The sequence below is a fragment of the Lissotriton helveticus genome, chromosome 5_1 (assembly GCF_964261635.1).
Source record: "Lissotriton helveticus chromosome 5_1, aLisHel1.1, whole genome shotgun sequence".
Lineage (NCBI taxonomy): Eukaryota > Metazoa > Chordata > Amphibia > Caudata > Salamandridae > Lissotriton > Lissotriton helveticus.
The window spans coordinates 567,823,532-567,837,736 of NC_136065.1; the positions used below are offsets into that span (position 1 = coordinate 567,823,532).

Genomic DNA, 14,205 nt, shown 5'->3' on the forward strand with positions numbered 1-14,205 from the left:
CATTGCACTGACACTGACAATGGAGCCATAATTGATGCGTTTGTGCAGGCTGGCATGCATCTGTTTGTGTTGCCCCTTGTGACTGTCTAGTATTGACTTACCGTAGCAGGCGCACTGACACTTGCAATATTGTTGAACATTTCATTGCCAGAAAAGTATTGTGATAGTGACTCCTTAATCCTTGCGAGAAAAGAGAAAAGTACCAGCTGCCTATACTCTCAGAGATGCTCTTGTGTGGATGTAAGAATGACATATTTTGTTCGATGTGTCTGCGCGATTGATCGGTGGTTAAGTTGCTTTGCAGTACATTTAAATAAAAAAGACAAACACAGCAATACAATCATAAATTCCACATGTAATATATATTGATGGCAGAACCTCATGTAGTTTTGCCATCAATAGATAGATGGTGGAGGGCCCACCACCGCCAGCCGTGCTGTAGCGGGCCCTCCACCATCGGACTGCAATTTTCCTACCGCCATATTACGATGGCGGGGGGAATCGTTCTGGTACCGTGGCAATCATAAAGAATGCCCTCATGGTCCGCCACAGGCAATCGTTCCGATTGCATGGCAGAGCGGTCAGCATGTGTAAAATGGTACCGGTGCCTAGCAGGTACCGTTCTCCAAATTGCAATGCTGCCTGAAGCCAGCCTTTCCATGGCGGTGAAACCACTATGGTAAGGGTGGCCGGGATTGGCTGCGGGGCCCGTTGCGGGCCCCCCTTGTGTTTAGGGGTGGTGGTGGTGCACTGGGGGGGCACCATTTCCCTGCACTAAGCGACAGGCACCGTGTGGTGCCTGCCACGTAGTGCAGGGAAATGAACGACATGGCTGTTTAGCACTGCAGCACCCGCCGCAATGTTAAATGGCCTGGATGCAACCGCCATTGTGGTTCTTCGAGAATAATCAAGACTGGAACTAGAAAACGCGAAGGTTGCTAAAGGAGCAGAATCATATTACATACTTTCCACACAACTGCCAGAATAGAGAAGGTGTGTGGAAGCACTGCTGATGATTTGTTCAACCACTTGTTGTGGTGGTAGAGGAGTGGAGGAGAGTAGAGAAGAGTCTCATATCACATGGATTAAAAATCTGAGAAGGGACAACTACTGAGCAGGGATTAGTGTTATAAAAGTTTATAGAAAAATCTATGAAATGAAGCTTGGCAGTAAACTGTGAAGTGAGTGGAGTAAATCAGGAAGCTTCATAGTATACCTTAGAGTTGTGATTTTTGATAATTGTCCAAGATTGCTTTGAGTGAGTGAGTGAGTTGAGAATTGGATTTTGTCTTTTAGAAAGTCTGCTTATTGACACTGCCTAGAGATATTTAGGTGCTTTAAAGATGTATAGATATTAAGACTCTCATTATGAGTGAACTATTAATATCTCTTTTGCTCCTCACCCTAGTCTTACCATTATGGTGGTCCTAGTAATTTCAGGGGTGGGGAAATATATGGAATTACATACAAGATGTTGAAAAAATTAACACAAAGGTCAACTCTCTGTGTGAAACACACATAGGGCCTGAGCCACAAAGCTAAGCTTAATTTTTTATGTAAATGTACTTTTTGTGTAGTATTCACAGACTACAAGTTTAATTAAACTAATAGTAACTTTCTGACTGCAGAGACTCTGCAGTAAGGGCGGAGAACTCTACACATAAAAAGATAGGACATGAGTGCGAAGTCCCCCTAGATGTAAAATTGCTAGTAGTAAAAGTAAACTCGTAGTTTGTGAATACCAAATCATAGTAAATTACACAAAGGCCCAGAATGTATAATTCTGATGGGTCATCAGAATGTATAGGTTACGTGTAATGACAGCGTACAGGAGGTCAGTTATCTGAGACTATCCACAAAGCTTCAGGACAAGTAGAATTGATGCTTTTGAGTCAGGTTGGGCCTATAGCAGGTTATCTTTCATCCCTATCTGTGTGCCTCAGTCTCCAGACTCAGCAGCAAGAAACTACCAGGTGTCAGAAATAATAATAAAGCTACAAGTAGGTGGAGCTTGACGCAGACTACCAATGTACACAGTATCACAAGCAGGGTGGGCCAAATTGCTCAAAAAGCAACAAAACAGCACAGCCTCGGGAGGGGCGCAAAAACATTTGGGCAGAGTAATGAAAATCTGTGCACTGGCCTTTCCACGCTTGCAGGGTTCATAACAAATCCCTCCCTATTTAAGTATGAAGTAATTATGAATGACTTTCAGCGCATTGAAAAATTTAACAGAAGTGTATTTGAAAAGTGAATTATGGCAACAAACTGTCCATTAACCAACCAAGCTTTGAAAATCAGAAAATCACTAATTTTTGGCAATTCTATTTTTCAACAGATGGGAAAGTTGAAGTAACAAAAGAAAACATGAAGCTCTGCACCATGGGTCCAGGAAAGGTATTCGGTGAGCTGGCCATCCTGTACAACTGCACGAGGACAGCAACAGTCAAAAGTAAGACTTCTCTCTTTTTAAGATGACAAGGGGTAGCTACATCTCATCTGCCGCGGCATTTGGCTGTAAGAGTGGTGCGGAGGTGGGGCCGGGTTGGTGGGAAACGACAGATGACCATGAGGGAAAATTTAATAAATAATACATTTTCCATCGCCGTTGTCTGTTGAAATTCTCCGCCACCCGGCCTCACCGCTCTTATCTGCACAGGCCGTTGGCTGCATCTCATATGATGTGTTGCCTGGAAATAACATCGCACTGACCTACCACTGTATTATAAGGGAAGCACGATTTTACTGTTCTTAATTCCACTTATACATAACTCTTAGGTTAAGGGTGGCTTGAGTTAAAAGATTAGTAACTATATGCTTCCCTTGCAATACAGTGGAAGGTCGATGTTGCTGGTGGAATGTTAAGGCAGGTCGATTTTAACAACCACAATATAGTGTCATACACCTTTAAGATGCTCCATCCACAGCCTAAACATGAAGTCTTGAGATATGCCAATGTTATTCCTATGAATTTGATTCATAACTATTTCTTGAATGAGTTGGTGCAATTTATTCCTGGAAATTAAGGAGTACCTCTGGTGTAAGTCACACCCACCCAAAAAAAACACTGTAAATCTGTTCTCATATCTTCAAACATGCTGACCTTCTATAACTTTTCTGCAAAACCATTTGAAAATTGCAGTGTTCAATCTTGCATGGCGAAGACTTTCTGTTCTTAATATTTGATTTCTCGCATTTTAGCACTGTTCATTCAGGTTTTGCAAAAGTTGTTTCCTATTTAGGTGGTCTGTATTATTAAAAAAATATATAGTTTCTGTCGCTGAAAGAATTGTTGTTAGCTTATCAAGTCTTCTGGCCTGAAGCTGAATCTGCTAAAAGGTTCGCTAATTTCTGTTGCAACTTTTAAACATTTATACTCATACTTGTCTTTCTGCTTGGAGAATTTTATCGCACAGGGCGCCACTTATTTCTCTCAACTGCAGGCAAAATTAGCTATTTGCTTCACTTGAGTTGATATGTTCTTAAATTACGCCTGCCTGAGAGAAAATAATTAGAGTCGGATTAAGAAAGGACTTGAATAAGTACAAACTAAAAATGTGTTTGCACATGTCAAGATTTATTTGTCCTATTGCAAAGAAATATTAACTGTTTAAACCAAATATTGTCAGAGGATAAAGAAACACATCAGCACTGTACTCCAAAGCCGAACTGCAGCATTCTAATGTGTGATCTGTATTTTGTTAAACTGATAAGTACTCAACTCTGTCTGCAGTTTATGGAAATGAGTTGTATTACTTTTGGGCAAATAATTTATGAATCATTTGGTGTTCGTGTTTTACAGTGCTTAGGGGCACATGCATCATTGGTTTTTTTTGGTCGCAAAGGGGCAGAGACCACAATTTTTGCATCATCCCAAATGCAAAAGTCGCTATTTAAGTTATTGCAAAATTGGCGATTACTTAAATTGCGATTGCATTTAGGGAATCGCAAATTGCAATTCCCTAAATGCAATGCAAAAACAAAAAAAAATTGTGATTTCGCTTTTAAGAAAAACAAATTACCATCAACTTAAAGTTGATGGTAATTTGCAAAAACTTTGAAAAATGCACAAAAGTGAATTTTTCAAAGTTCTATGATGCACACAAACATACCCTTGGGGCATGTATGTGTGCAACATGTTTTTAATTGCACTTTCAGGGGTGCATCAGGGTGTCCTTTTGCCACCCTTGCACCCTTGAAATTGCATGCACAATTTGCGAGTACCTATTTGATACTCGCAAATTGCGCATGCAATTTCCATTGATTCCTATGGGCCTCTAGGGCCATAGGAATGAATTGGAAGCCATTTCTTATTTGCGATTCGCAATTTGCGAGTCGTAAATAAGGAATGTGTAGGAATTGCCATTTTTCCTGAATTGCGATTTCTTAAAAATCCAAATTTAGGAATGGCAATTCCTTGGTTTGATGCATGTGGCCCTTAGTTTGCAAAATAGACAACACGAGCAGGGGTTGATGAATACCAGGGATCCCACCTCTTCTGCCTCTTTCTGCCACCACCCTACATTTCCTGTCTCTTTGTCCCGCCTTTGCAGGTTCTCATTTATGCCTGCCTTCTCCCATTGTCAAGCAATTCATATTTTTAGTGTCCTTCGTTCTTTTTTCTTTGCCTTTTACTCTCTTGCTCTCGTCATGGTCTGTTGATGAAAAATAAGTCCCAGCTCCCAAATGAGTGCCAGCGCTCATCACCAGTAACCATCCACCCTCAGTATGGGGCCCTACACTGTCCATAGAGAACAGTAGGACATTTACGAGTCATACTCCTCTTCCCTCCTTGTTTCCTGTGTGAAAGAAGCGAGAACAGCCAGGTCTCAATGCTTACATTACTCTCTCAGATGGTGAGAGTACCCTGGCTAGTGAAGGTGCTAAAGAGGTTCCCTTTGCTGCCAGTGGTCTGGGAAAGTAGCCATTCAATTAAACCCTAAAAGTAATACAAAGCCTTTATCCGATTAACCAGATTGCATTTTTAGAATCTCATGACATGAGTCTTTGCATTAGATGGACAGTCATGCAAATATTATTAATTAATAGTGCTTTGACTCCTTAGAAGGGGCATCACAACCTCTGGGGATTTTCTATGCCGCCAGTTTCTTAAGATGAATATTTAGGATTTTTTGATTATGGAATGTACTGAAATGAGTGACCTGGATGATCACGAGGGCAGATAGATTTGTTAAATTGGTCCCATTGTTGCACCAGCTCCTCTGGTTGTCTGTTCAGAAAATGTATTTAGACGACTCATTGGTGTCCATAAAGCTGTTTTGAGCACTTCATTTTTGAAGAAAAGAGTTGCGGTATACGCACTCACGCAGAATTACGATTGACAAATACCCAAAAGTTGAGATGCAAAACCTGTGAGATGGTACCAAAAGTTGTCAAAAGCAAGCTGTGCCATCATGCAGGTAGAAAAACCTTGACAGCTTTCCTGTTTGATGCGCGGTGGAATAGACAGATTTTTTTTACAGCAGTGCTGAGGTCTTTTTGGGACTGATTGGCAGTGCACAAACAAGGGAAAGAGAAACATTAGCTTGTGAATGCAGTAGTTTATAGGTACATATTCGGGAAAGCAACAATGGTCTTCTGCAGCTTATTGAACCACAGATGTCTCCCTGTCATCTGAATACTGTTGTCAGGGATTTCCAGGCCTCAGACGCACTAAATTTTTTAGTGGAACTCCATTATCATGCCTACTAAAGATCTTGGAAATATTATGGCTGTTCCCAACTACCACACTGAGCACTAAGCCATACGCTACTGAAACTGGTTGGTCTGTATATAGTACCCTAACACAAAGGCAAATTTCCAAGAGGCTTACATGATACTTCCTTATCCATCTCAGAAAAGAGGTCCTGCAACGAAGACGTATTACATTTTCAACACAGCATTGTGTCTTTTGGTTGATTAATGGAGAGATAGAGTGCTGTAATGGAAAAATATTGACACGCACCATGTCGCCGGGATAGGCGTTCTGGAATTGACAGCATTTGCTCAAGAGCATATACATTTTCTTGGTTTTTTTAACATCCCTAGTCAGCATTCATTAAAACTGAAATGGTAGACTCACTACCTAAACATGCTCCTAAATATGTGACCTGTGTCACAAGTGGAGTTTCTTAAATTTGGGATGATGCTGGATTTAAATTGAAAATGAGTGTAGGAACTCCCGTACAGCCAAGGTCTGCAAACTTGATTCCCTATACGTATTTGCTCTTTTATATATTTAGCCATACAGTTGGAAATCTGGCAGGCAAACACTTGCGCTCGCGGATGATGTTAGCCTTATTACAGTCATCTGGTAAAGAAAAGAAATGCATAGATTAATCCCTCTGTGGTTCGATGGAAGGTAAAACATACCACTTAGCCTTTTCATTGCACAGTAGTTTAATTACTCCCGGCACACTGATGGGCTCCTGGCAGAAATGACCAAATTGAACCGAGGGGTCCCTTCAACTATGTTAGCATCTATCGCTAAATAACCAACATTGTGAACTGTATCTGGGCATTGTTTTCACAGCCTCCTCTGTATTGCCAGTTTTCACTGATAAAGGCAAGGGGTGGATAGGGATGAATGGATTTTGCAAGGTGCACCTCCCCATTGTCAGGGCCCAATAAGGTGGTCTGCTTTCGAACATCACAGTAGGTGGGTAACCTGAATGACACCACACCACAAGTATTGGTTTTCTGCCACGGGTTGCGGGACCCTGGGCCATTGTTTCACTCCTCCCGTTACATCAGGGCCATTACCACCATGGTCCTACATTGTTTCCTATAGACCCCTCACTCACGAAGCGGCCATGGAACAATCCAACCCGGAAACAGAACATTCATAACATTTGGCACAGTTGAGGAGAGCAATTCACCTGTGTGGTATACGCATTGGCAAGCACATCAGACAGCACTGCTGTGTAATATTTAATAGTATTGTGCAGTACTATTGGATGGGAGGCAAAGATCCAGCGCCACTGGTCTATGCTGCCAAAAAATTAGTTAGCAACATGAGAGGTATTTGATATTTAAATACTATGCCGCCCACCTAAGTATAAGGCTTGTCAATATTCATCAACAATGTTTCCTTGATTTGGTTTAATCATTTTTTATTTTTGAAAATAATTTTCAGAATCACACTGCGGAAACAATTCCCTAGGTTAAGGAACGCTCTGAAAAAGGGGCTTTTCTTTCACAAATGCATATTTTAAAAGTAAATGTAAAAGAAAACCCAAATATTAAAATGTGTTGTTATGGAAAATATAGAAAATGAACCCAGAGCATCAAATTATATGATTTTAATGGGATTCCTGTACCCCTAAGGCATCAGTCCCAGTGTGTACATGGAAATAATTCCCATGTGTATAGAGAGTGATACTGCTGTCAGTCCTTTCCCTCTCCGTACAGTCTCAGATGCAGCGGTAACAATTTACACCTATATTGTTTTTCTCATGCATATGTATCCCAAGGTACATCAAGCACCGAAGAAAACTGAACCTCAAGTCCCTACTAAGCGAAAACAAATAAAAATTGCTTCAATCTATCATCATCATTGTCATCTCTCTTACACTTACAAAGAAAAATGCAGTGAATGTAAAATCTTCTACCAAAAAGTCAATATCCTTAAAGGTATTCAGTGCTAGTGTCCCATGTGATCCTCAAAGTGGGCTGATGTTGACTTTATTCAATTTAAAATGACAGCAGAAAACAAAAAATATTAGCAGTGTTGCTGCTTGAGGGAGAAGTATCAAACCTATGAAAGAATAAGAAATGAGTTTCAGATTGTGTTTAAGAAGTAAACAAATGGTATCTTGGAATTTATAACTCCTACTGGAATTGAGTGACATCTCAGTTATGATGGCCGAATTTATTTGATATTAAATCTCGGCAGAAAAGTCGTAATGGACACATTTGCATACTTGGAAAGTTGTATGATCGCAAGAAATTTGTTTCATGCTCTACCAGGCCAGAGTAGGAGATTTCCCACTGTTTCTGTTGTCTAATCAAAGGGTGTCCTTTTCTTTTACCCTTGCTGTAAAAATAAACCATAGATAGCAGGCAAGCTCCAGGTTCATTGATGTCAATACACACATTTCACTGTGAATGGCCATTTTAGCACTGAACCCACCCTTGGTTCACTCTACAGAGTGTTTCTCAAGATGCTCTTCTGATTTTGTCTATGTCTGGCAAAGTCATTGATGGACCACTGACCTGCCGATTAATTTCACTGGTGTGACTGCCTTACCTCCCACGCATAGCAGCAGCACATGGTATTTGAGACATTGTATCAGCCTATATTTTGTAGATGGGTGATGCCAAGTTAGCCAATGGGTGTAAGGCCCCTTTCACTATTTGTGGTCTCCACAATGGCCATGAAATATGAAGAATCCCAAAAATTGCCTTTTCATAAGCCTACCTCTGTAGACGATTCCACAGGGCTTTATTGTATTATAGCTGGAGTAAAAAGGGTGTGTTACTTTATCCACCTACCTAAATGAAAGTTGTGGCCCATACTGCAATATAGGAACTTTGAGTTCTTCTTCGTTGGTGACTGTAGTAGGAAAGGGATTTTGATGCAACAGCAACAGTCGGCACTTAATCAAGATATCTGTAGTTTGAGGGGCCACTGCCACTCTTAATTTAATGATCAGGCACCAGAAAACACCTTATTAGAGCATTCAGGCAAGCAAGCTCCCCATGGCAGTCCTGAAAATCTGCTCATTAAAATCCAACAGTTCACCATATACCTCCAATACTACACGATCCCTTAAGCCGTGATGTGGATGTACAACGTGAAAAAGTAAAATCATTACCTCTCAACTCTACTTTAGATCCTAAGAACACAAACATGCACTGCAATGTCATGCATTTTCTTGTCACCCCATCTGCATCTTTATTCCCTCCTTTCTTCAACATTTTTCCTCCATTTGTGTCCTATTTTTGGAACCGATTTTATTCCATAGGACAATATGAAAGATATATATAGCATCAGTGTAATACACTATCTAATACATGTTTTTATAAAAATGGTAAACAGCGATTTTTGGAACATACTTATTTGAACAGACTACAAATGTCCCTTTCAAAAGTTAACTATCAAACACATTATTTTTGAAAATTAAAAAAATATATGTTCATGCTATGTCTTTATAGTAGAAAGACACAGCATGAGTACCTCCGTTCCTCATTGGTTATTTTACTACACAAAGTGCCTGAATTAGATGCTGGCAGAAACAGGAATACCCCTGAAATATGTATAAGCCTTTAAGCTATTGAGGCTAGATGCATGACCATTGGAAATTGTGACTCGCAAATTGTGACAAATTGCGAGTTGCAACTTTCAATGTACAACAGTGTCTGACACGCTATAGTAATTCCCAATGGGGTTGCAAATATTAATGAGGCTGTTGCAATTTGCAACCCCATTGGGAATGGCGGGCACTCCCAGGGATAGTGGCCTGCTAGGGTCAGCAGACCTCCATGTCTGGTACTACTTTTAAATAAAGCTGTTTTAAAAAAAAAATGCAGCCCGTTTTCCTTAAAGAAAAACGGGATGCATTTTAAAACAATGCCTGCCCTTAACAAATGTTTGCGCATGCATTCCCAAAGGGAAAGGGGTCCCCTGGGGACCCCTTTCCGTTTGCGAGTGCTTTTCCCACCCTACTGAAGAGGGTGGTAAACTGCGAGTATTTTGCAGTCGCAAAACATTCCTACATGTCTTGTAGAGTCGCTATTAGGAAGGGAACACCCCTTCCTAATAACGAGTCCCTAAACACTATTTTGTGTGTCGCAAATTATTTGCGACTCACAAAATAGTGTTAGTACATGGCCCACAGAACGGGTCGGAAACCCAATTGCACATGCAAAAATCCATTGTAAATCTGGCCCCTAGTGTTGAGTAGGGTGTACATCAGTAGCTCCGCACTAATAAGATGCAGCTGTATATTTGTATTTACATATTTATAAATAAGGTGTAATTGCACCTTGTTGTACCTTTTTCTAGATGAAATTGAATTGTGTACCTGAAAATCATATATAAATGGGATCCCATCCACAGCCAACATATATCTATTTAAACTACTGTTTGATCATGTTAGTCCCGAAGGAAACCAATATCTTTAAGATAATTTTATTAATTTTGTTAGCATTGTACTGAATATCATAGTTTAGACATTTCTAAGTGCTATCTAGGAAAGTTGTTGGCATTACCCACTTCAATGGTACTCAGTTTGCCATGGTCATCAGATTGAAGGTCTTAGTTGCTCTGAAAGAATTCCAGCTCATGGCCTGCCTATCACGTCATATAACAGAGGCGAATGCCTAAATAGCTGCTCAAACTTGCTACATAGATACATGCTTGTATACACACGCATGTATAAAAGTGTTTCTATTCTCTTACAAAAATACATTCAGAATAAGCATAAGGATAATTTTAAATTGGAAAGAGAATTCAATTATTCCCCCTGCGTTTGTAAAGTATTCCCTCAGATGCAATGACAGGAGTTGGTGTAATGCTATTGCCTCTCAGTTATATTAATTCCAGAAAGAATTACATCCGCTGTTAACTCAGGGAAGCAGTGTTAAAATTCTCCAACCGAGCTTGTTTGAGTTCACATTTCTATTGAACCATTCATTTCTTCAGCCCAGAGGGTATGATTTTCCTTTCAGTCACAGCAGATGAACACCTAGAAAATACAGTCTATGTAATATGCGTTTAAGTCACAAAATGTATGTTTTCAAGGAAATGTAAAGATATGCAAGAACAGTTCATTTGCCATAATATTTTGTAACAACACATCTGCACATGCTTAAAGCTTCAGCGATTTAAACAATTTATTTGATTAATGATTTCATAAGCAACCTAGGGCCAGGCAGCAAGAACTCTAGGGATCACCAACTTATTAAATCAATTAACCAACACTAGCAATTTTTTATAATCATAAAATAATTACAACCTTCCAACTATAACCAGCGATTGAGCATAATTGAAATAAATTGCATTTATTTGTAAAAATATTTAAAACACTACAAATAATATTTTTTCTTTCTTTGCAATGTGATCCCTATAATCACATAATTTGCCTGTAGGGTAGCAATGTGCCTGGATGGTGAAGTTTGTTGGCTTCCGCTGGCTTGAAAATTCCTCTTTTGTTTGAGCAAAATTGATGGAAGGGTTAGATAATTGTGTATTGTTAATAATGTTTGGAAATCAGATATACAGTGTCTTTTTATCTTTCATAGATTCATTATTTAATGCCTTTATAACTTTGTTTTTATTTCATAAAACTATAATATTGTTTCACTCACAATTTCATTTTGCTTGTCTTGCTAGCAAGAGGTCATTGCTTTGAGCAGCTTTAGCATATTCAGTATATCGGCAACTATTATTACCTAATGCTTTCAGTATGATTGTTTTGATCCATTAATCCTGGTCTCCATTGTATTTTTGAATGTAGTATGCAGCCCATCCATCCAGCATATGATTATTGTGGTCAAAATACCATTGAAAGTTTCAGATCTTATACTCCTGTTTTCAACACATTTGAAAAATGACTACTTTCTAATTTGATGCAGATAGCAAACCCACATAGCGACAACAATGTGCTTGATATGACTGTAGTTCTAATCTTTTGTGTAAGCCGTAGTATATAAATGTTGTGGATTTGGCCACTCTTCTAAATTCTGTACTTCAATCTCTACCAAATTTGAGTGTGTATTCGGTCACAGAATTATCCTTTTGGAAAGAAAATGCAGATCACTTGCCAAGCAAATCATAATTCTGATAACATTTCTATATTTTGAAACCAAGTGACTAAGTGTTGGGAAGGCTGACATGTTCTTCATTTGATCATTCCTACTAGCTTGCAATTTGTCTACTTCCTTCGCGAATGTGCCATCATTTGCAAAGTCTTTGCTTCTCTTTCCCTTATTATTCAATCGCCCCTCTACTCGATGTATTGGTTAAATAGATCTTTATTTGATACATTGTGAAAATGGTGAGGTTGGATGAAAACTCTTCTATGATGTTTAACCTAAGTTATCGGAAATGTGGTGGAAATTCCACAAACCCCTATTAGCTGCCTCTTCTCATATCATCTGTTTCAGTAGTGATCGTACCGTTGCCAACCAGCTGCTCAGCACCATTTCCACAGTTGTTCCAGCTTAAGTGGCTTGATTCTCATAAACACACTATTATGCATCAACCATGGTAGCATAATTACCACATAAGTTCTTCCAAGCCTCCATGTCCTAGATTTTTTCTTGCCGTACAACATGCTGTACGCCATGGACCTTCCCAATAGCTGTCAAGGGCTTCAAAGGATAACACTCTATAATAAGTGATCAATAGTTACCCAACAAATTAATGAATACACCTTACTGAAATGTTATTGGAATTAAGTGGAGATAGAATCTGGAAATCTCTCCAAAAACTAAATATTTATATTCCCACAAATTACCTGATATATTTTGCATAGAGTAGTAGCTCAATCCTTAAACCATAGGACCCGTGAGTCTGTTTAATAGCCCAGAAAAATCTAAGTAATGCTAAATAAAATGTACAGAATAAGTGATCTCATCTCTGTTCCAGTGATATGATTGAAAAGTGGTTGAACAGTGCTTGGTGGCTTCTCTGATAAAGTGTCAGGTTACATTTTAGTGAAGATGAATTAAATGTAGCATAGCTCTCAGAAAAAATGTTTCTCATGTATTAAGTTAACAAGTTTAACATTTCTACCATTTCAAGCGACTGATTTTATCTAACGTCTGAAAAGCACTTTGGACCATTAATTTTTAATTGAGAAACATTATAAAAATACAATTTTAGCTCTCATTTCATACCTGAGGCACTTGAGGTTTTCTGGTGGGGGTAAGCAAAATATGAAAAAGCTGAAGAACACATATAATTTCTAATACTGGTATTAAAAACACGGAATGCGTCCTTCCTCTCGAACACAGACAGCGTGATACACTGCAGACAGTTTAAAAAAAATAAAATTACAATTTATGCACTGCACACAAAGATTAAACCTTTCCTCTTAGTGTACATTTTTTCACAAAATGCTAATTCTTTCTAACAGCATAAGTTTGTAAAATAATTCAGGAAGCCCACAGTTAGGAAGAGCTGCTATTTATTACGTTACTCTATCAAAACTCTCAAGTTCTCAGTTTTAATATTTGTATCTATTATTGGCAGTGCCAAATGGTTATATAGGAATCTCCGGAGATATGTGGTGAGTCTACCGAATTCAAAAAAACTGTGGGTTAAGCCACCTACTTACACCACCTACTCAGTTGGCTCAACCTTTTACTCTTTTGGTGTTTATAAAAGAAATATCATTGAATTGAGTTATACTAATATTTATAAAATGCAAAGTCTATAATTATATTGGTAGGGGAGTTAAATAATAATAATTCACCTCCTAAGGGTGGTTTTTTTTATCCTAGGAAGGCTGGGTCTGGGAGCCCTTTCTATATATTTATTTTCCCATGGAATCCTACTAATGCCTATCACTTTCTTCTAGGACCTTACAGTGCATAATTGGCCATTGTCATTCATCATTGATGCTCAAATTTCAGGGAGTCTGTGCATTGATGTTATTCTCCAGCAGATATTCATTTGTTTATGCCATAATGCTTAGACCTGGCATCTTTTGTCCTTGTTTCCCCTGCCATTTGGCTTCTGGCCTCCTATTTTTGATTGTGTACTGGACTTTGTTTTTTGCTGGTGTTTGGAATCTGGGAACTTTACCACTACTGACCAGTGCTACAGTACATGTGCTCTGTTTCTAAAATGTAATGGCATTTGGTTTCTCCATCACTGGCATATTTGATTTACTCGTAAGTCCCTTGTTCAGTGTACTACAAGCACCTAGGGCCTTCACACTAAATGCTACTAGTGGACCTGCAGCACTAATTGTGCCCCCCACATGAGTAGCCCTCCAAACATGTCTCATGCCTGCCACTGCAGAGCCTGTTAGTGCAGTTTTTAACTGACATGTCGACCTGGGAAGTAGACCTATTTGCCGGACCTAAACCTTCCTTTTTACTACATGTAAGTCACCCCTAAGGAAGGCTGTAGGTAGCCCCAGGGGCCGGGTGCTGTGTATTTATGGTTGGGACATGTGCTTTTAAGTTTTACATGTCCTGGTAGTAAAAAAACACTAAATTTGCATTTCACTACACCAAGGCCTATCTCTCCTA

General features: G+C 39.2%; 1 protein-coding gene across 2 annotated transcripts in view; it reads left to right on the forward strand.

The window, feature by feature from the left end:
- Window positions 1-14,205, forward strand: part of PRKG1 (protein kinase cGMP-dependent 1) — a 2,371,600-nt gene that overhangs the window by 1,037,189 nt on the left and 1,320,206 nt on the right. For both annotated transcript variants that reach the window (XM_078642916.1, XM_078642915.1), the window contains exon 3: window positions 2,339-2,452. In XM_078642916.1, the coding sequence (XP_078499042.1) occupies window positions 2,339-2,452 (114 nt within the window). The remainder of the gene's footprint in view (window positions 1-2,338; window positions 2,453-14,205) is intronic.